The following is a 23,056-nucleotide window of genomic DNA, read 5'->3' as shown; positions in this document are numbered from 1 at the left end:
TTATAACTGGCTATAAAAACCCAAAAAGATAGAAAAGTAAAAAGGTCAAATGTAAAACTTATCCATGTCCACAAGCTTTTGATGAGATTTGGTGGGGGTGAGGCGTGCATGTGACATAGATAAGACTCATGTCTACAATAGGCTCATCTATTATGATATTAAAAGATATCTACAATAGCTTATAAATACAAGAATGAGAACACTCGTAACAAATATGGGGCTAACAATAAAGACCAATTGTTTAGAACACACCCATGCCGTTGCCAAGGGTTGATTATGATAATGAGTTGCACTTGCTGCAATTAAGTCAACTCGAGATATATCTGAACAAGTTACGTTTTAAGTTTCACGCCTATCACTTTGCGAGAGAAAGAGAGAGAGAGAGTTTTATTTGGGCTATTAGAAAACAAAGAGGAGAAAGGTCTTTTAGCCATTAGAGGAGATGGGGGAAATGGGTTTCAATGTTTTCTTTTATTTCTTAAGATTTTACTAATGTGTGCCCTAATGGCACACAATAGTATATCATTTTTGAAAAAAATTTCAATTCTTGATAAAAAATTTTCAAAAACGGATTTGTAAAGGCATACATTAATCGAACCCTATTTCTTATAGTCTGATTTTTATTCTCTCTTAATTATTTTGGGTTACACAATTAGGTAAAAATATATGCCTACAAGCTTATTAGACACTTGAAGCAAGTCTAGCTACCAAGGATAGAATGACCATTTTGAAAGTAAAATCAAACTTTATAGAATAAATTTTTTTTTAAAAAAATCCTAAACATAAGGGACCAAAATGAAAATAATCCTAAATTTTAAGGGTTAAAATTGCAATTTAGATTTTACTTTTTCCCATCTTGAAAGTTCGGACTACATTATTCACAGTTACATAAAAAAGAGAGCACGGGACTGTGTGCCCCTAAACTCTCTTTCTGTCTCTCTGGCCATGGCCTCGGCGGAGCAGCCTCTGAAGAAGCGAAAGCTATACGAGCCCTTATCAGAACCGCCTCTTCCTTCTTCTCCTCCACCACCACCACCGTCGGAGCCACCTTCACAACCACCTCCACCACCACAATCCCTACCCCAGCACGAGGAGAGCCCCATAGCTCCACCGTCAACACCACCACCGCTCTCTCAGGAGGAAATTCTCATCAGAAGGAGAAACAGAGACGAAATTCGAAGCGTTCACGAATGCTATAAGCGTATTAGGTTTTGCCTTTCACACAAGGACTCTGCTGCTTCCATGCCCGACCTCGAACAGGCCTATCTTTCCCTCATCACCGCTTCCAGAGGTTAGGGTTTTACAATTTCTTCTATTGCTATTTTGGCTTCAATTCGTAGCATACTAGTTTCAATTTCAGCATTGTGAACTTGTTTTGGTGGAAGAGTTTTTAAGTGAATTTATCAATTAACTCTCTGTTTGGTTGATGAGAATCCTAAAGAAAAGAAAAGAAAAGCTAGATATAGGATGAATTCAATTCAGTGCTGCCATTTGTTAGATGTTAAGGGAGTACTACCAACCAATAGGCCTACAAAAAAATCATTACAACAACAACAACCAAGCCTTAATGCCAAATTATTTGGGGCCAGCTATGGATCCTCAATAGATTAGTCAGAGTCGGCCACACACACGCGCGTGTGCACACACACACACATAAATATTCTCTTTTTGCCATTGGAATTACTTCCTTAATTGACATGTCCTTTTTCACTACTTACAATAAGCCTTAAGCCTCATTTCGAGTCTTATACTGCCGTGGCGCTGCACACAATTTATGAATATGTTGCTTCTTTTGAACTGACTACTTTTATATTGACTGCTAGCTTTGCAGGTTGTTCTAGTGTACAACGTATAGTGGCGGAACTCATCCCTCGATATGCATCACATTGTCCAACTGCTCTTGAAGCAGCGGCAAAAGTTGTTATCAACATGCATAACTGGGCTTTGGCAGTGATAAATAGAGGAGAGGATGCTGATGGGGTTGCATTTTTGACTGCTAAAGCCTGTATCTTTGGTCTAGTTGATATCTGTTGCACCGCTTCTTCAGAGGCACCAACGTCGTCTGTCATTCGAGGCATTTGCTTTGCGGTTTTTCAAAATGTGCTTTCTTTCTTTGTATCATCGTTTGAGGGAAAGGATATCATTCAGATTGTTGACAAAGAAATTTTGAAGATGCAAGATTCTGCGGACATCTTTGCTGAGCTTAAGCAAAAGTTTTCAGATGAAGATGTATCTTCATTGACTAAGCTATCCAAATTCCGTGTGTTAAGTTTGCTCCGTATTTTCTTTCGTTGCCCTAAAAACTTGCTTGCAGCATCTTTTGAATTCTTTAACATCAGTGTAGCAGAGGGAGTTAATAAAGAGGGTCAATATTTTCTAAGTCTGGTGACAAGCAAGCTTGTTGAAGATGTGGCTCCTGTGTTGGGTAAAACTAGTGATGGATCTAAACAATGTACTGGTTCTGTTGACAAAAGCACCGGAAGCAATGAGGAGCTAGTATCAGATGGCAACTGTGTTTCGGTAGATGCATCATCACCTGTTCCAAAGAGCTGCTTGTTGGCTATGGTAATTAGTAATTTTTGTTTTATGTGAAAAAATATTTTTGACTACTAGATTAGGATTTTATTTTCATTAGATGCACAATCTCTCTAAGGGTTATTGCATATCAAATACGTGTACTTAGACATACATACATACATACATACTATATATATATATATAATATAGTGTCAATTGTGATCTCTCTCTCTCTCACTCTCTTAAATGTCAGGTTTGTGGCTTTGTTAGATATTTATTTAATGTATTTTCCCCTTATTTTTAGCATTTCATGTAGTGACTTTTGTGGAAAACATGGCATGACGCATATTTCATGAGAGATGCTATTCATATATGAATTTGTATGACCTCAAGAAAATGTGTATTTGACTATTATAGAAGGTAAACATAAATCTTATGGAAAAAAAAAAAAAAAAAAAGGTTCTGCAGAACCATAAACTAGGCTTAATTGAACTTGAATCCCATATTCACCTGTAACTGGAAGAGCAAGTAAGTTTGCTTTAACAAATGTATTAATGTGGAATTACTCACGACTAATTGACTCCTTTAATCTTTTTTTTTTTGAAAGATGCGTCCCATTTTTTTACATGATTCTGATGTGCATAGATAATTTTTACTTCTAATTATATTCTTATATTAAAAAAATATTAATTTTAAAAATAAAAATAAATGCTTTTAATAAATCTAATTGGTTCTGAAAATTGGTTGGCATTGGTTGGCTTTTTGTTGTTGCAATTGACAAGATGATGGTGCTCCTATATGCGCTAGTATTTAATCATAAAAGTAATTTTTTTTCCCTTTTCTTCTTCACATTTTTTTATAAAATTTTTTATTTATTATTTTGTAAATAATTTTTTTTTATTTAAAAATAAGCACATAATCCTTGCCTTATGAATGGCAGATTTCCAAAAGCACAGATATCTCAAATTGTGGTTAAAGATTAGACAAGTTTAAAGAACTTTTCAATTTTCTGTTGAATTTCTAGTATGCATGTTCAGTAATTTATGCTCTGGACTAATAATGTCTTCCACTGGGACTTCTTTTGTGCAGGTTCTTGAAAAAGACCGATCATTGCAGAGATGGATTTTCTCAAAGTACAAGAAATTAACTAATGTATCGTTTTCTAATACTATTTCAGAAATTATGTCAGATATGAAAAGGATCATTCAATCATATGAAGAACTAATGTCTGTAGAAAACAGTCTGGTAGACAGTGATGCGGATGAATCTGATCCAACTAAGTACATCAATCAACAATATCTGGTGCCTAGGATCTCTAATCAACGTGAGCACTCCAGTGATCTATCTGGTAAGAAAGGTTATTTAAGAATCCATGATTGACCATATATTATACATTTTCTGTTAAAGTTTGCAAACATATTTGAAACTTTGTGAGTCTGTAATTCATCTTGAATCTGATTGCTGCTTAAATACAGGTTCTGCTCATGACATTGGGGGCTTGAGGTCCATGGATTTTGAGTCTGGTGAGCATGGAGATTTGTCACATGGCAGGTCTTCCAGGGACCTATTGAACCACCAGAGGCTTTCACCCAGAAGAACGCCATCAGACTTCAGGAGTAATTCATTTGAAGGTAGAAATAATTTTTTTCATGTTGAGAAGAATCAGGTTTCAAATATGGATTTCAGTTTATCTACCATGAGATCCTCCAGTGGAGGCCTACATAATTCTTTGGCATCTCCTAAACATAACTTGACAATACCATGTACTACCACAACAACTCAAATTGTTTGGTACTCTGATGGGGAACCGGCAGCCATGGATATTGTCTCTGCTTCCAAACAGCTCTGGGTAGGTTTTTCAGGATCTGATGCATCTGAAGCTCAATTAAGGTTTCAGTTTGAGAGGTTTGGTCCAATAGAACAATTTTTTTTCTTTCCAATGAAAGGATTTTCCTTGATTGAGTACAGAAGCATCATGGATGCCATAAAGGCTCGGGACTATATGCGACGGCATTTTCCATGGCGCGTAAAGTTCATGGATGTAGGACTGGGTACTAGGGGTTCGATGAAGGGAGTTGCAGTTGGTTCTAGTTCTCATGTTTATGTTGGAAACGTTTCAAGCCAATGGGCCAAGGATGAGATCCTGCATGAATCAAGGAAAGTGCATTATAAGGGTCCTTACATGGTTACTGAGCTTAGCAATGAAGGTGCTGTACTGATGGAATTTGAAACTCCTGAAGAAGCTGCATCTGTAATGGCCCATCTCAGACAGCATCGTATGGAAAGAAGTAATTATCGGGCACCTCCTGCTAATGTTGCAGGGCCTATCAATAACCTTGGAAACATGTCTAGTAGTAGTATTGGATCACCTCACACTCGAACTATACCAGGGAGCCCTGCTGACAGCTGTAGGAAGAGGATGTCTCACTTATCTTCCTTACTCTCATCATTACGTGCTAAATATAATATCAATCAAAGCTCAAGCTACTTTGACAGTTATATATCAGGAAACAGCCATACTGCTATGATGAGGGAAGAAGATAAAGTGTCATCAAGTACTCTTAGGATTAATTTTCCTAATATTAACTCCCCATTCCTTACAGATGATGAGCTAATGGCCATTTGTAGTCTTGCTGTGGGCAATGTTGGGTCTGTAGTCAGGTTGACACGAGCAAATATGCAGATGGGATGTGGTTGGTTTGTTGAATGTAGCAGTGTAGATGCTGCAATTACAGTTTTGAAGAATCTCCGTGGTTGTCCTGGAGTGTTCTTTCAGATAGAATTCAGGTTTGAATTTCTTCAATTGTTTTTTAATTCAAATTCTTATCTTTTGATACTGAATCATTATGGCATATTCAATTTGATTTGTTCATGTGTTATTTGCACCCTTTGTGTTATAGAAGTTAGTGATTCTTGTCCATAGTTTCTTCCATTGACAAAGTATTTGGATTGCATAAATTCCTAATATATTCCATACTTAAAAGATGGGTCTCTCCACTTCGTAGTAAAAAGTAAAAGGAACAATATAAATCACTAACATATGGCCAGCGAACTCTAGCTCAAACGATACTTCCTCCACTTGTTGGAAGATGAGGTTGTGGGTTATAGATCACTTGGTGTGTGTAATTTACCAATCAGAAAACAATATGAATCTAAGGAATAACTTTTATTAAATCCTTTGTGTGAAAGTAGAAAGTCATGTTCTGTGTCCTCTAAATAGTTAATTTTTTTTCATTTTGACCAAGCCATGGCCTACAAAACAACAAAAACAACAACAGTCAAGTCTTAGTCCCAAAATTTTTGTGGTTGGCTATGGATTCTCAACTGACTACTTAGGGTGGCCATGTGTATTTTTCCACCATGTTATTATATTCGGAAATTTTCTCTATTACTTCTTTAATTAACATGTCCTTTTTTACACTTGAGATTACCGTTAGTTTTGGTCTTCCTCTACCTTTTTTTGGTTCTCAACTAGACTCAACTCACTAGTTCTTATTGGTACATTAATCACTCTTCTCTAAACATGACCAAATTATCTTAAGTGACTCTCCTGTTTTTTCATCAATAAAGCCACCCCTACCTTTGAGCAAATTTCCTTAATTCGAATCTTATCTTACCTATCTTAACATTCTCATTTTAGCTTCACTTATTTTATGTATATGTTGCTTTTTAACAGCCTAACATTCAGTACCATAGAGGATAGCATACCATAGAGCAGCTAGTCTTATAGCAATCTTATAAAATTTTCCCACTTATAGCCGTGGCCTATTCTATGGATTATATATCCAGGTGCTCATGCTATAATAGATGCTCATGGCTAAGAGGTGACAACGTTATAATATGTAAACTAATTATTAGGCAAGAAGCAAGCACTAATGAGCTCCAACAACTCTAAACTCTAGCGTTGGTAAAAAGCGCCAAATGCACTAAAGCACATAGGCCTCTTGGATCTTAGACGCAAAGCGCACGCTTGATTAAAGTAAAGTGCACATTTTTCAAACATTTTATATAATTCTCTCGTACTTTGGGTCTGTTTAGATACAGCTTATTTTGCTGAAAACTAAAAACACTGTAGCAAAATAATTTTTAATTGTGTGAATAGTGCCGTGGGACCCATTTTTATTTATTTATGAATAAAGTACTTGTGGGTCCCTTGAACAGTGCATAGGACCCACTGAACAGTGCTTTTTGTCTCCTGAAACGCGTGCATAAAAAAAAAAAAAAAAGAGGAAACGCCAAACGTGAAACGTGCAGACGCAATCAGCTGAATCCAAATATACTTTATAAAAATACATAACCATGATGAGGTTGTGGCTCACATTTTTCTTGTTTTCCCTTCCCACTTTATTTGATTATTGTAATTTTGGTTCTTGATTTTTGCCCCCACAATACATCCCAATGTACCTAGGTTGGCTAGTTTTTTCTTAATAAATTTTTTTTCGTTACTTATCAAAAAAAAAAAAAAAAAGTTATGATCCAATGAGGTATATGGTTCTATTGACACCTATTTAAAGGCAAAGACCAAAAAAGTACAAGAATGGTAATTAGCCTTGAAAATAAAAATATCGCTTGTGTAATACAATACCTTAAGAATAGTATTTCTATAATAAATCTATGGTCCATGTCATAACCCAAGGATTGAGCAACTAATTTTAATGATTTATATCTTTTTTAGAAATAAAATAAACAAGCATGCCTTGGTTCTAGTGGATGGGATCAGTTGGCCGTAGGTTTTTCTAGCTAGAGGTGAGTCCAAAGGGCTCTTCTTTAGAAAGGCTCCCTATGTTATCAAAAAATAAATAAAATAAAAAAGTGTGTCTTGGCATGCTTTGTGCTTCTTCAAAAAGTGCCAAAAAAGCATGCCTAAGGTGCACTTTATTAAATGAGCTTCGCTTTGGCCAAGCAAAGTGTTTAAGACCTTAGGGCTTTGAGCTTTAAGCACGGCTAAGCATGCTTTTAACAACACTACTGGCCTCTCAACCCAGAATGGGTTTTAATTTTAAAAAAGAAAAATCCTGATTCTGTTCAGCCAATTAGCTCTTGCTGACAACGTATCTCCTCCCCAATGAGAATGGTATGGAGGGTATGGTAATGGGTACAACACTCATTGGTTGCCTGTGTAACTTACTTTGTTCAAGTATATTTAAAATTTTGTTGCTTCATGGAAATGTGACTCATTCATTCTAGTATGTTTTGCACCTGACCTTTCATTTTGGTTTGTTTGTTTTGATACTGTTATTCTTTGCTATTTTATCCTTAAAATTTAATGTGTTCCATGCCTTATTTTTAAGATGAAATATTGAAGTATGCCCAAAACTACATATTTTTATTGAATTTGGAGTTGAGAATGAAGCATTGTTCTTGTATTTCTGTTGGTTATTTCTATCTTGCTTAAAAACTCTTTGCTTTTGTAGCAGTATGTAATCTGCCAGGATTAAATTGTTTGAACTTCTAGAATTATGCTTATATTTCTTGTCACATCCTTTTGAGTTCTTTAATGAGATGATTTGCCCATGCTAACCCCTAGATGATTTGGTGAACTTTCCTCCTATGAACAGTCAACCAGGAAAGCACCATCCTGCACCTTTCCCAGTGAAACACGAGAGCAGCTCTAGGGAGCTTGTATCCCCCAGAATGAAACCTGATAATCATATAAACACTGCGCAAGGTGGATATTCATTTCAGTCAAACTGGGCAGTTTCTGGTAGTACAGAAATGCCTGAAATTGGAGTGAGAAAAGTTGATGGTTATGACAATAAAGTAGTGGTCGATCCTTCACAAGGAGGTGATAAATTATATATAGAAATACAAAAAAAAGTTTTTTTTTTTTTTTAATTAAATTTTTTTCCCCTCCATATCACTGAAGGATTCTATATGAAATGATTTTATTTTAGGTAGTCATGTTGTTTCTGGCACTGCTGAACAAATGTGGACATATAAGAAACCTGAAGTCGAGCTACATTCTGCTCCTGGGAACATTCCATGCATGCCCTTGGCAACACGGGGACCTCCAATTCCACCACCACAGCAAATTCATTCATCTCCATTTATGCGACCTGCTTACCTTCCACCAAATAGTCCCTGGGATGCACGGGGTTTAAATCATCATATGCCTTTGAACCCAGTCTCTCCAGGTGTAATGCCTAATAATTTTCATGGTAATGCACCTTTTATACCTGCCTCTGTAACTCCACTCGCACAGATACAAGGAACTCCATTGCAGCATTTTGACCAAATGTTTTCCTTGCCTGTAGTTCCACCGCCTTTAATGTCCCTACCACCTCCTCAGCCTGAAATGCCACCTCCATTGCCTCCATCTCCACCTCCTTTGCCTCAGTCACAGCCACCCCCACCTCCACCGCCACCTCCACCTAGTTCTCCCCCTCCCCCTCCACCTCCACCTGTTTCAGAAACATCCAATATGGAAAGTTCTGGGCAATGTCCGGAATATCAGTGGCAGGGCACATTATGTAAAAGTGGGGTTCATTACTGCACAGTTTATGCACATAAATTGGACTCCGATATTTGCAAATATTCAAACCCCACTTCTGAGCCTGCTGAGTAAGGACTTCAATTCCCTTTTTAAATTGCTAATCTGATGAAATTTTATTTGAATTGGGACAAATTTCTAATGATAAGTTTTCTTGATAATGCTTGGTGCAGATGGCCTGCTAAATTAGACATGTCCAAACGCACAGATTTCCGTCATGTGAAATCAACATTCACTAGTACCCCACCACATAAAGTGAGTCCTTAAATAATTTTCAACCTTTGGATTTTTGTTGAGAATAAATTGAAGTGCATGTGTATACCCCTCCGCCAACCCCCCAAAAAAAAGTTAATATTCTAATTTCACTTGTGATTCTTTTTTGCTTTGACACATGATGCAGAGGGAGGTCTGTCAGCTGCTTCCATCTTCTGCAGGCGACCATAAAGGCGTAAGTTTTATTTATCTTGGCTCTGTATTTATTTTATGAAAGTAAATCATACCTCAAAGCCAATGCCACTCTCTGGTGTAGTGGTTAGTTATATCATGTCTAGGGAGACTCAATTCTAATCAAAGCTACTTTAGATTTTGTGAATCACCCAAAGAGCAATTAATTGTTACCATAAAAGCTCCTTCCAAATATGATGTTTTGGATTAGGATAGGGGCCATTGGTTGGTGTGATGGTAAAAGTTTTTGGTTGGGGATTCGATTCTTGAGAGGAGCCACTTCATGCAGGAATGCTGAAGGATAGGACCATATCAAGATCTCCCCTCACAAGACCCTGCTTTGGTAGGACTGACATAAGGTACTGGGCAATGCATAGAATTTATGATATCTCCTATAAATAAACTCTAATAAGAGCCCTAATGTGCTCATGCAACTACTAATTTCATAGTTTGCCTTCCTAAACTTTTCATTTAGCTAGGAGATATCAGTTATATTGCATTCATGAAGTCGTGAACTCCTTAGCTTTGCTCAGTATCCTAATCTAATGCGTATCTAGTTCCTTCTGAAGTGTAACAAAACCTGGTTCTATAATCAGTGAGATGCTGTTGCAAAACCTTGTTAATCTTAAAAATGTGTTCTGCAGTTTCAGGATTTCATATCGTACTTGAAGCAGAGAGAATGTGCAGGAGTAATCAAGATCCCAGCTGCAAAATCCATTTGGGCAAGGCTTCTCTTCATACTTCCCTACTCGCATGATGCATGTTCCATGCTCTCCATTGCACCTAATTCATCCGATTGCCTGATTGCGTTGGTTTTGCCTAAGGAAACAAACTTGGAATGGGCGTAAGTTTGAATGGTTGGAAGCTTAGAATAGAGCCGTTCATCTCCAAAGAATGGTATTTTTTACAACTTCAGAATGGTGTTTGACTTATGTTGGAAAGCAAGTCATACATGCATGTAGAATTAGATACTAATTAGGAACTTAAGAAACAAAAAAGAAGAAGTTGATGCTTCATTCTGCCTATCAATTTTGTTGTTACCACAAGCTGGGACTCACTTTTTTGTCAAGACGGAAACTAATGGGTCAACAATCCATATTTTTTCGAGGAGACAATTATGTATGTCCTATACGGTACAAAATATGTTCTTGTATTGTACAGTTTTCAAAGGTTTTTTTTTTTTTTTTTGGATAGAAAGTTTTCAAAGATTTCAGCACCTGCAAATGATAATGTTCAAAGTATTTTTGGGACTTTTCAGGAATTTAAAGTTGAAGCATAAGAAATTCAGCTGGTCGCAGCAATCTCCAGCAGTGACCCATTTTGAACTTATAAGAATGTTCAATTTTTGTTTTAATATGTTTAAATATTCTTATTCCGATATTTTAAAAGGTAGTAAGATTGGATTCTGAAAATGATCCCATCCCCCCTCCCCCCACCCAAAAAAAAAAAAAAAAAAAATTCCAACAAAGAAACCTCTTGTTTAAGTCTATCATTTATTATCTCTTTATCTTTTTAATTAATTATTTAATTATTGCTAATATGAATCTTTAAAACAGAGTTGTCACTTCTTTGACTTTTTTATATCAGCTTTATAAATGTATAATATAAATTTTGTTTTTATTTTTCAACTAATTCCATATAACAACTTTGTAAAAATGATCTGATATCTAAAATATGAAGTTAATTATCTCGTCGTGTAAAAAAACTTGCATAAAAAAGGGGGAAAGAAAGTCTCAAACAGTCAACTAAATGCAAAGACTACTTGCATTAAAAAGTGAAAACTTGGTGTCTATTTGGTAACATCTTATTCTTTTAGCTTTTTAATTTGTTTGCTTGCATGATATTTTTTCTTTACATATAAGGTTTAAGCAAAACAGTATATTCAATCAATTTTCAGTAAATTAACAAATAAACTTTAAGCAAAATGGTATATCTAAATGCATGAAGAAAAAAATATATTCCAAATTGACAAATTACATTGAATGTTTTGATAAAAGACTTGCATTATTTTTGTAGGGGGCTAATTCAAAGGCCCGGCCCAAGTTATATGGGTAGGGATTATATGGTGGCCCAATACAATTGATTTGTATAGGTAGGTTATCAAGGCCGACCTTTTAACCCTTGTTGGTTTTGCTAAACGATTTAAAAAGAGGTCAAATGCTAAAGTTATTCAATTTAAGAGAGAATAATAGTACAAAAAGCAAAGATTTCTATATCAATTCTCCATCCAAGGATCACTAGTACATATAATATTTTCTTCTTGATTACAAAGTTTTTGATTAGACTTTATACTTCTCTTCTTTATTTTTATTTTTTTTCTATTCTCCATTTTAGAGGAGTCCATTTTCCTTATATAGCTACCTGGATTACATTTCAACCCTCCACTTAGATAGTTACTAATCTTCACTTGGATGCTTGTCCCATTAAGGCTTTGCTGGAAAGTGGTAGAATGTGCTACAAGTTGTGGGGATATTGTTTAGGGGTCATTTTGCCATTAATGTGGTCAGTTGAGTTGGTGCAGTGTATTGAATGTAGAGGTGATGGGTACTTAGAAACTTCCCCATTTTTTTACTTGCACGTTTCTCCTTCCCTCCTCGGCTCTTAGCATTGTGGACTTGATGGTCAATCTCTGGTCCCCCGAGGAGTACTTGTCCCTTGGGCTCCTTGGGCGTACTGCTCTTCTCAGTTTCTCAAACAATCTTATATCCAAATTGATCTGGACCTGTCCTGACATATAGTTGGGACATATTGCCCCTTGGGCTGGTTCTATTTTATGGTTCTCCCTCTTCGGTTCCTCATCCCCACAATTTTATTTTAATTTTATTGCGATACTTATTTTTTATATTTGTGTCTTTACTAATTAACTAAAATATAAACTCATTAAAAGATTGAGTTAATTATATACCATATAATAAAAGTTAAAGAGTCTTGAAAACTATGGTAGTGTCAAATGGTTGTCTTTTTTACAGAGCAAGTGACTACTTCTCTCTACGTCAAGTGGCCGCCTGAAGAGCAATGAGTTTTGCCAAGGACATTAGCATAAAATGGCAATTTTCAAAGATGATTCAGAGATAATGACGATATTGTTTAATGAGGAAGAGAGCTGCATGACATTCTTTGGACATATTATAAATGATGTTACATGGGGTACGAATGGGTTGGATTTGCACGTACACAGCACAAGGACAACTTGATAGCCCATGCATTAGCAAGAATGGCCAAATGTAAGAAAGAAGCACACGTTTGGTTCAATTTTGTTCCAACTAATATAGCCCATGAAGTATGAACCCCAAGTTGATTTACATCAATAATTTTTTTTTTTAAATCTCCCTAGGAGCCAAATCACCAATATCTTTGTTATCTAGATAGGGTTTAATGATACCTTATGTAAATTTTAATTACTTTTTAGTTTTTATTAATAGTGACTTATAAAGAAGGACAAATCGGAGCAATTTAAAAACTTGGTAATTTTATGCACCTTTAGTGCGATGATCACTCTACAAATATAAGTGTTTTGTGGAGTGTGAGAGGTAAGAGCTGGGATTCAAGTTTTCAAGAGAGAAATTCATGCACATATACACTTAGATTAGGTTAGAGTATTGTAGAAATGAAGGATCCAAATAAGGATATTTGACCATAGGCCGTGCCCGAGAACATCAAATAGCCCGAGAACAGACAAGTACAAATGAAAGCAAATAGATATTGGGCTGAGGAAGAGGCCAGGTTATGATGAGCAGGTGACGTTGTTCGAGGAGCGATACCACCTCGCCCAACAGTGCAGAGGCCTAAAGTCTGACCACCCATCGAGTACTGGGCAACAGGCAATCGTGCTTAGAAGGATAAGCATTAGAAAGAGATGAGACAACAGAAAATTGAGAAATATATGGGAAGAACGTTGCTACCACCGCATTGAATACTCTGCATTTAACTCCCTGGTCACATTAATATGAAAGTGATACCTGAACAGTAATTTTTAGTCTTATAGCTACACACAAAGATTTCAGGAATGTACTGATGGGACAAATATCAAGAAAATTAACAATCTAACCTACACGTGGAGGGCTGAGATGAAAGAGGGGAAGTGAATATAAAAGGGAAGAACTCCATTACAGTAGGGATCATCAGAAAAAGAGAAAAATCACTATGTAACCAAGAACTGTAATTTTTGTATAAGTCAAAGAGAAATATATAAGAACATATCTTCCTCTGACTTGACTGTGAAGAACTTTTATTGGTCAAACTATTTGTCTTGTTCATTCCAATACCAACTAGCCCATTGTGATTAGCATCATCTTAACTCATTGAACGTTCAATATCAGACCCACTCTCTAATCAATTCATTGTTTTGAGCTTATTAGGCCATTATCTAAACCATTTGGGCTGTGGAGTAAAACACGTCCTTACAAGTATAATTTTTATCTTGAATAAATTTTTTTTTAATTAAATTTTTTTAAATTTAGGATTTAATTTGAACCATCTCAAAAATTATGGGAGGTAAATACTAAATAATGCAATTTAGCCAAATTTTGTAAGTTGGTTGTTACCACAAGTCTATTAAGGCAAAATGTCGCCTTATCAAAAGCAAAAGTGCAAAACTCGAGGAGTCGACGCCGGTTCCCACTTCCCATATTATTCTTCAAAACAATGTAATGGAAGAGAATCGAGGGACCAAAGATATTCAGAAGCCTCAACTTTGTGTGGCTTAATAATCACTCTCAATACAAATTCAGAATCGGGGGAAAAAAAAAAAACTCTCTCTTGGTCCCAAAAAATGTCGAATCGATATGCTAACAATAGGCAAGACGGAAACAAGGGTTTCACTAAAACCACCCAGAAGAAATTCGTCCCCAAAAATCACAACTCAGCTCCAAAAGAACCAAACCCCAATCCCAATTCCACGCTCTCATCTTCTCTCAGGCAATCGCTTTCAAAGCAATCGGATGCGGCGGCAGCGTCGACGACAACGAGTAGGGAGAGCGGAGAGTTGGTGTCGAGAAGAGCTGCGAGTGGCAATTTCGTAAATTACTTGCCCCAAGACGAGGCGGTGGCGGCTGGGCTCGGCCCAAACGAAGCTGGATCGGATGCACTGTTGTCTCAGAGTGTTGTGGATCTTTTGAATAGGGAGTTGTCTCGTTTGCTCAAGCTCAATCCTAGAGACTTTTGGAGAGAAGGTAATTTATTGCCTTTGTTTTTCTCTTGTAAAATGATATCTGTACTTTTTGTTGTAGAGTGGATAATATAGTGTGGGTATTTGAGTTAACATTTGATTCTATTAGCCTATTATGGACATTGATGCAAGTACCACTACACAAACTGGGGGAATTGATCTTAGTTGGCATGTCTTGGTTGTATTCAAAATCTTATTGGTAATGACAACTAGTTTTGGCTGGTGGGGTTTGTTGCTCATAGGTTTTACGGGCTAAAGGCGAGTTTAAAGGGCTCTTCTTTAGAAAGGTTCCCTATGTTATATAAAAAAAAAAATGCAGGTCTTTCATAATTGGTTGTCTTGTGTGGGAGGTGATTGACTTTAAGAATTGTGGATTAGGATAAACAGGGCATTGTGTATATGGTACCAGCTACCATGTTCGCCTCTCTAATGAGAGTGATTTTGGTGTTTGTAAGTATGTTACATAATATTGGCTTCATGCTCTCAAAGAGGTTATGTTGGTTTACCTACAAATATGCATTTGCCTCAAAATTTGTCATTGTGGTCGGGTAAATCTGAATATTCTTTCTGTCTCTTACACTTCCCATTTTTCTCAGTGGCTAGGGACTCTTCATTGCATGAATTTTTGGATAGCTTCCTGCAGTTTAGGAGCAGATGGTATGACTTCCCTCATCGTGGAGCAAAGGGAATAGTTGCAGGGGTCATTGTTGGAGAGCTTGAGTTAAGCCGCCGTGTCTTTATGGTATTGTATCGCATGTAAGTTTCAATTTTTAAGTAGTTTCTATGTTGAATTATAATCTCTATTTTCATGGTATCTCTTCGCATCACCAACTAGATTGGAATTTCTTTTTGTTGCAGATCTTCTAATAGAGATCCTGGTGCTCGGGCTGCTGATAGTCTTAGTCCAAAAGATCATGGAGGTGGGTCATCTCTCTTATACTCTGTAATTTACGTGCACAGTTTTTTCTAGTTGATAAAGGTATTTAGAGGCGTGAATGGGTTAGTTTGTTTTGGTTTGGGGGCTTTTTTAATCTAAACCATCCTCTCTTTGTTGGGAACTTACCCAACCCAAATCAAGCCATTATTATAAAAATAACTGAAGCAAACCAACCCACTAGTGATTGGATTGAGTTTGTAGGGTTGGATTTTTTTGTCAGGCCCATTAGGCCATTTATCTCCAATATTAAAATTGATTTTTTTTTTTTTTTTTTTTTTGGGTCAATCAATATTTCAAAAACAAAACTCAAATGCATCAAACTAAACTAGCTAGTAAAAGGTTTCCATTTAAACATCTAATATATAAAGTGAACAATATATATATATATATATTACAAGACTAAAAATGTTTTATAATATTTATGTAAAAGAAGGATTGATGGTGGTGTGGTGCGGGTGATGATGGACGGCAATTCAAACCCAATAGGGTTAGATTGCGGGCGAGGGTGTGAGAATTTTGGGTGTTTGTGGTGTATAGAGTGTAATGAGAGCACCAATAAAAACAATTCAAAGTAATTAAAAATATTATATAATATGTATATGTAAAATAAGGGGTTGGTTTGGGTTCATTAATTTGGAAAAAAGGCCAAATCTAAAACAAACCAACCCCATGTCTTTTAAAAAATCAACCCACCAACCTGTGAAAAACCAATCTATTGCCTTTGTGATGGATTGGATTGGCCTTATAGCAATTCTTTATAGTTTTTTTTTTTTTTTTTTTTTTTTGAATTATGTGATTTATGATGTTGAGCACTGTAGTGGCTGAGAGTATAACGAACACGTGACGTGCCAATGAACTTTTGTTTAAATGGTACCTCCTCCCCATAAAAGAGCAATGTGGAGGATGAGGTTGTGGATCCTAGATCCACTGAACGTGTGATTTAGCGATATAAAATATCTATCTTTAAAGAATCCAACTGACACACATGGCTAGTTGCATACTTATTGACATTCTGCACCCTTTCTCTTTTGGTGACAAGTTGCACCCAATTACGATAAATGGCACCTTTTTTTTTAGGTTACTCACAATCCTGAAATATCTTTAAAATATCTTTGTTAATATCAGTTTATGTGCATATATTTTATAAATACTTCTGCTGATTTGTGAAGAGTTTTTGAGTATGTTGATGTGTATAAAGCATTGTATTTGCATCCAATATTAGCATATCACTCCAAATTAACTGCCCACAATCATTGTTTTATTTAACCAATCATACCAGTGGTTAAATTCTTTTGCTGATAAGTAACATATTTTGGGTGGAGTTTTTATATATATTTTCTCTTTAAAATATTGTTTTCTGATACACTGTTGTTCACTAACTCTGCTTGTAGTTATTTTGCAGGAAAAGAAGTTGCTGGACTTGCCTAAATTGTTAGATATATGTGCCATCTATGGTCATGAAAACGAAGACTTGACCAGAATATTGGTAAGCTATTTCCGTGGAAAAATGTTCTATTGTATCAGAAATCTTTCTCCCTTGGTTTTACTTATGACTTTTTTTTTCCTTTTTTAGTTTCCAGCTTTCCTTTCTCTATAGAAAAGTGACATAATTATGTTAGAGAAGAGGTAAATTCTGAGGGATGAACTAGATCCTTAAATTAGTAAAAGTTACACAAGAAAGCCTTGAAGACATGAATAACATCTGGTTGCTAATGAGGGTTATATATACATAAAATTCTGCCCATGAGCTCTAGCTTAAATGACACTGCCTTCTTTCATAAGAATGGTTAGAGGTTTAGGTCTTGGGTTCAAAACTCACTGGGTGTGTGAGTAACTTACCAACAAAAGAAAATAGACATAAATGTCCATTTCTTTGGGAAAATAGAGGCTTGTTTATTGGTTGATTGATAAAACTAAAGTGTCACAATTACTCTCCAAGGGGACGAGTTAATGAAGGATCTTTCTCAATTTGTTGATATCAGCAAGGTTTTTGGGTGAGTTGATTATGAACTTTTGCTGCCTTAAACCTATCAACTGGTGTGGCGAAAAGAAAAGCCTTAATTGGACTGGGATTTATATGTGAAAAGTCTCCGGTGTCCAATTTGAATGGATGTAATTTTCATTGGTTTGATTGCCTCAACAAAGTCAATTAAACTATAAAATCTTGCTTTCCTTAAACCTGTCAATGGGGCTTGATTTTGTGCTTGGAAGCCTCTGGTATCCTTGATGGAGATGTTTCACTTCCCCCCAAAAAAAGTCCTAGATGGAGATGTTTCAAGATAATATTTGTTCAGAAAAAAAAAAGCATGATAATTTTCATTGAATTGGCAAGGCTATAGGGCTTGAGTAGATGGTTAATATGGCAGTCACTCCAACACTGCGGACTTGAGAAGCTGCCAGTTCTATTCTGATCTTTAAATTGAATGTTAATGTAGAGAGGTAGGGGATTAACATAATGGGAGCGGTATATCATACAAGAGAGGGACGTGGGATATGCCAAATGGTGTCTGTTTTTGTGATCTGTTGTTTGACTTGTTTCTCTAATTCATTAATGGAAGGATTCATGCCTTAAATTGAAGTACATGCTCTCTCTCACTCTGGTACATTATGTCCTCCAGGTTGGGAATGCTTTAAAAGCACAGCCTAGGATCCATGATAATTTGACTGCAGTAATGTCACATTTCCTGAGCATTGTTCACACAATGAATCAACGTTGCAGCTCATCTTTGGAGGTATTCTTTCCAAATCTGCAAAGTTCTAATTTAGCAAACCTGTATTGGAAATTAGTTGCTGAATGTTGTGTATTGATGTGGGTTCCACTTGCAGTCATGTTCAACTCTTATATTGCATGTACTTATGTCCCATCAGTCATGAATTACTTGTTAATTTTATAATTTGTGGCAGATTTGGTGTTCAAGCAATTTTTAAGCTTGCATGCCTATGTAAAGATGAACTATATTATTTTTTCATGTAAAGTTCATTTGACATGCTTTTTTTCAAAGACCTAAGGTTTTCTGTGTTCTTACATCTTTTGGGGTAAGATTGTGAAAACTCAAAAATTCTTTTTCAATGAACTAGAAGCTGCTTTTTAAGATGCACATTTTCCCTTTACTTGCACCTGTACTTTCTTATGGAATTTTTATGCAAATATTTGAGCCAAACAATAACACTATTGAGGTGGTTTAGCATCTGTGTGGATGAGTTCTGCTGCACGACAATCTTTATTTTGAATCTACCTAGTATCCTTTGTGGAAAGAAAAATGATGATGATGTTTTTAATCTCATGCATACTACTTTTTGTAGTTTTCATTTAAAACCATGTCTCAGTCTCACCCCCCCCCCCCCCCCCTTTCTCTCTCTCTCTCTCTCTCTCTAAAAGCTTCTTGCCTCTAGGCTGATAAGGGATAAAAGAGTGAGTGTTTACTTTATCTCGAACTATATCTTTTGGGATTTAGATTATTATTTTACAGAGTCCATAATTCCCTCCCCCTTTCTTGGCTGTTGTTAATTATTGCGATATGTATTTTAAATCATATAGTGAGAGTTTTAGTGTTCCATGAACTGGTTTCATACTTTTGCACACAAAGTTAAGGTTAAACTGAACTGGTTTGCTAATGTAGATGGACATTTTTATTTGGTTGTGGGTCTCTTTCTCTTGTGGGAATTTGAATGAGGGTATATTTAAGATAATTTGATTACATAATAATGGAAAATTTCTACTTCATATTATGTATAGGTCCTATTTTCCTCTGGAAGCAGTGAAGACCATGGAACCAGTCGACTTCATGCTGATTATTTAGAGGTGATTCTATTTGGTAGCTTCTTGTTATGCATTAAATCATTTCCCTCAATAGATAAAAAAATGCTATAATATCTGTGAACCATATGTATCTAGCGTGTAGTTTGCTTTATGCTGCATAAATGTGGTCAAATCAACTGCCACTCAAAATTTTCAATTAACACTGTTGTCCAGATTGATAACATGGTATGATATTAAACAAGTTGTAGCTGTTAATTTGGTAAACTAGATGAAAGATTTCTTGTCACAGATTGATTTCCAAGACAGCAAGTGGAGCCTTAAATTCATCTTATTTTATTTCTACTTTTTGTGACATATTGGCAGGTGCATGATTATATGCTACTCAATCATGTTGTTTGCTTGATAGGTGATGGACTTCATTAATGATGCAATTGTATCCATGGATGCTTTTGTGACCGCATACAAACCTGCAGCTGTGTACTTTGCTTGCCCTGTTGAGTTAAGGTACCTTTTTACCTCTAGGAATTTTTTCCCCTAGGTGTGTAAAAGGTGTTTCTACAATAAAACCTATAGTTTGTCTGGGGTTGGTTAACTGTTATCAAGGATAACAGTTACACTTACTTTCTTTTTCTATTCACCCCCACCCTCTTTTTATTTACTTTTTTCCTTTTGGGGGGGGGGGGGGGGGGGGGAGACAAAGCTCTGTTACCTTCTGATATGAAGATTCTCTGTTCATGCAGTTTAGGGAATGAGGAATTGCTGAACACACTTGCAAGGTTGCATGATTCATTGCTTCCATCTCTACAGCGGGGGTTCAGGATCATCTTTAAAGCTGATGAAATTGAAATGATATCTAAAGTTGCAATAAGCTTGAAGATGTTATCAATGAGAATAGTCAAGTTTGGTTGGAATTTATTGGACATTTGCTATCTAAGCTCTGAAGTGTTCGGAGATAGCTTTCCTTTTCCACCTGCCACAAAGATGTTTCCAGCCAATGTAGAGGATTCTTTCATAAGGGCAGATATTTTAGTTCAAACTTTTAGGGAGATCAATGGAATTTCCCTACAATTTCAGGAGAACCAGAACAGAGAAACTTTTCTTCAGAATGTTGAAAAGGTTCACAATGTAATGAGCAAACTTGAGAGTTTACAAAATACTGGTTAGTGCTTTTCATACTTACAAGGTTTTTACTAGCAGTAATGCTTCTTAAGTATCAATTTATAATTACTTGGTTTAGATAATATAGTCACAGACATGCTTAGTTGCTGATCATAGACTGCAGGGTGTGTACTGTGTGTATAGCTATTCAGATGATTTTATTGTGTTACACATGCTACAATGATGGATAAAAAGTTTTTAAGTTAGAAAAATAACTAGATCTGTAAGTGTCTTGGTGTTTTTCTGTCTTCATAAATTGTGTATTTTTTCCTCTCCACTTCTTTCTGTTTTATAAGATGGGGAAGAGTTACTCTGATTCTGTTTTGATTGGGTCTACATTTGTATGAAAATGTGCGGCATCTCTCTGCATGAAAAATGTTAACCAAAGGTCACCAACTTACTGGCACAAAAAAGGGCCAATTGGTTGCTATTCATTTGTTTCAAGTAAAGGGTTAGTTTTGCCTAAAATTTGATTTTCTGATAATTTTGCTGGAAACCATAACAGAAAGTGTGGGTTTCCAACAGGTGGACAGCATGATGACTCTAGGACAGCACCTTATTGAGGGATATAGCCTTTTATGGAGACTGACTTGTGGATGGAAGTTGTAAGATGGACATCCTTTGGACTTGCTAGACAGAAAATTATAGATTTAGTTGCAGTATACTATACACATGGGTTGAGTTGAAAAAACGTATATTATGTTCGGGAAATTTTTACCTATTTTGGAAACTTTCTTTGTAATGTGTATAGAACCTGCCATTTACGGGCATCCCCCATACGTTTGCTCTAACATTATTACCCAATGTTTTTTTATCCCCTTGTAAAATTTGAAGAATTGACAGATACCATATTTTCATATGTTCCTAAATATGGATGTGGTGGTTGTTGTATAACTATTCTCTCCTTATGTGTTTCATTCTTCTTATTTCTGTAAGCATATCTTTCTTGGACCATTCAAGTGTGATTTCAGACCTTGTAGCAATTCATGTTTGTTTAAACATGGTGCAGGATGGATATTCATGGAGGATGAACAGTTTCAGTATCTATCTGGGATAATGCATTCTCCAAAGGCAACTACTAAGGAGCCATCCTCTACAAGAACCCCCATCACAAGTAACAAAGCACAGGTGGGTGAAGATGCTGCAGTAATGGAGTCCAAAATCAGTCAGATAAAGGACCTCTTCCCTGATTATGGTAAAGGTTTTCTTGCTGCCTGTCTTGAAGTCTATAACCAGAATCCAGAAGATGTGATTCAGAGGATTCTAGAGGGAACACTCCATGAAGATCTGCAGTCCTTGGATTCTTCACTAGAGACAATTCCAATGCCTAAATCTGCTTCGACTGCAAACTTGAAAGATAAAGGGAAAGGTAAACTCGAGGAACCTGCATCACCAAAAAGGAAAATTGAATCTACTACACCATCATCTACTAGTTCAGTGTCTGTAACTAGGGAGCCACCGGTTGAGGGTCCCTCATTTTCATCCTCATCTAATCTTGGGAGATATGTCAGGAAGTCCCAAATGGACTTGCCTGATTACAATATCCTTGATAGCAAAACTGAAACAGATTCAACAAGGGCTGCTGCTATAGTTTCGCAGTATGAGTATGAAGACGAGTACGACGACTCTTTTGATGATTTGGGTCTGAGCATAGGAGAGACAGGAGGAGAGGAGAATGAGATACTGGGTGACAAAATGAGGTCGAATTCAGGGAAATCTTGGGGACAGGAGACTGAAAGCTCTGCTCAAAATGCACCTAGTTCAAAGTGGGGTTCCAAGAGGAAGCCCCAATACTATGTCAAGGATGGTAAGAACTACAGTTACAAGGTTGCAGGTTCAGTTGCAGTTGCGAATAGCATGGAAGCATCATTAATTTCACAGGCTCAACAAGAATCCATTTATGGCCTTGGACGAGGTGGCAACTTTCCTCTTGGTGCAATGAAGAAGCTGACTGAGTCATATGAGGAACAAGATAACCAATTGGATGTTCCTCAGGCAGAAGGGAGAGGAAATGTAGGGAACATGAGGGGCAGGGGAAGAAGGGGTGGCGGGGGAAGACCAAGGGAGTCTCACGAGGAGCAAGATAAGCAGCAGCCTGATGCTTCTGAGACGGAAGTGAGGGGAAATTTGGGGAATTTCAGAGGCAGGGGAAGGAGGGGAGGAGGGGGAAGAAGCAACAATTACAGAAAGGACCGCGCCATGAATAAACACTTTTCCGGATTGACTGGATTTTAAATATATATTTATTTATATATAGGCTACTTTATATACTTTTTTTGAGGATTTTGACGCAGGAAAAGAAAGTAGGGGATAAAAAAGGGGGTCATTGAAGGGCTTTGTTTGTTTGAGAGGTGCAACTGTATAGTGGTTCGGTTCCTTCCAAGTTACCAGTTACACTGGCTGAGGTTACTTTTTAATATAGTTGCAAATTTGTGATTTCTTTCTTATTTTTGATAGGTAAGACTTATATTTTCTAGTTAGCTTTTTCTTTTTTGATAATTCAATAGTTACAGCAGAAAATTTGAACCTTAAATGTTTGCGTTGGAAACACTAGAGACCTAATGATATTATGTCTATTCGGAA

General features: G+C 36.5%; 1 protein-coding gene across 1 annotated transcript; it reads left to right on the top strand.

Moving 5' to 3' along the window:
- The first annotated feature begins 881 nt into the window (after positions 1–881).
- LOC112027153 (uncharacterized) lies at positions 882–23,056 on the top strand. The gene is given in 18 exon segments (XM_024059818.2): positions 882–1,291; positions 1,832–2,565; positions 3,607–3,865; positions 3,993–5,304; positions 8,076–8,302; positions 8,412–9,078; positions 9,181–9,262; positions 9,408–9,455; positions 10,096–10,303; positions 14,203–14,622; positions 15,215–15,374; positions 15,477–15,538; positions 16,947–17,041; positions 18,174–18,287; positions 19,292–19,357; positions 19,722–19,819; positions 20,056–20,474; positions 21,483–23,056. Coding segments are annotated over 18 exon segments (6,543 nt in total). The 5' UTR covers positions 882–945; the 3' UTR covers positions 22,709–23,056.

The sequence above is a fragment of the Quercus suber genome, unplaced genomic scaffold (genome assembly GCF_002906115.3).
Source record: "Quercus suber isolate HL8 unplaced genomic scaffold, Cork oak 2.0 scaffold_86, whole genome shotgun sequence".
In the NCBI taxonomy this organism is placed as follows: domain Eukaryota; kingdom Viridiplantae; phylum Streptophyta; class Magnoliopsida; order Fagales; family Fagaceae; genus Quercus; species Quercus suber.
The sequence above is the reverse complement of the archived record's forward strand: the minus strand, read 5'-3'. Positions and strand labels throughout refer to the sequence as shown.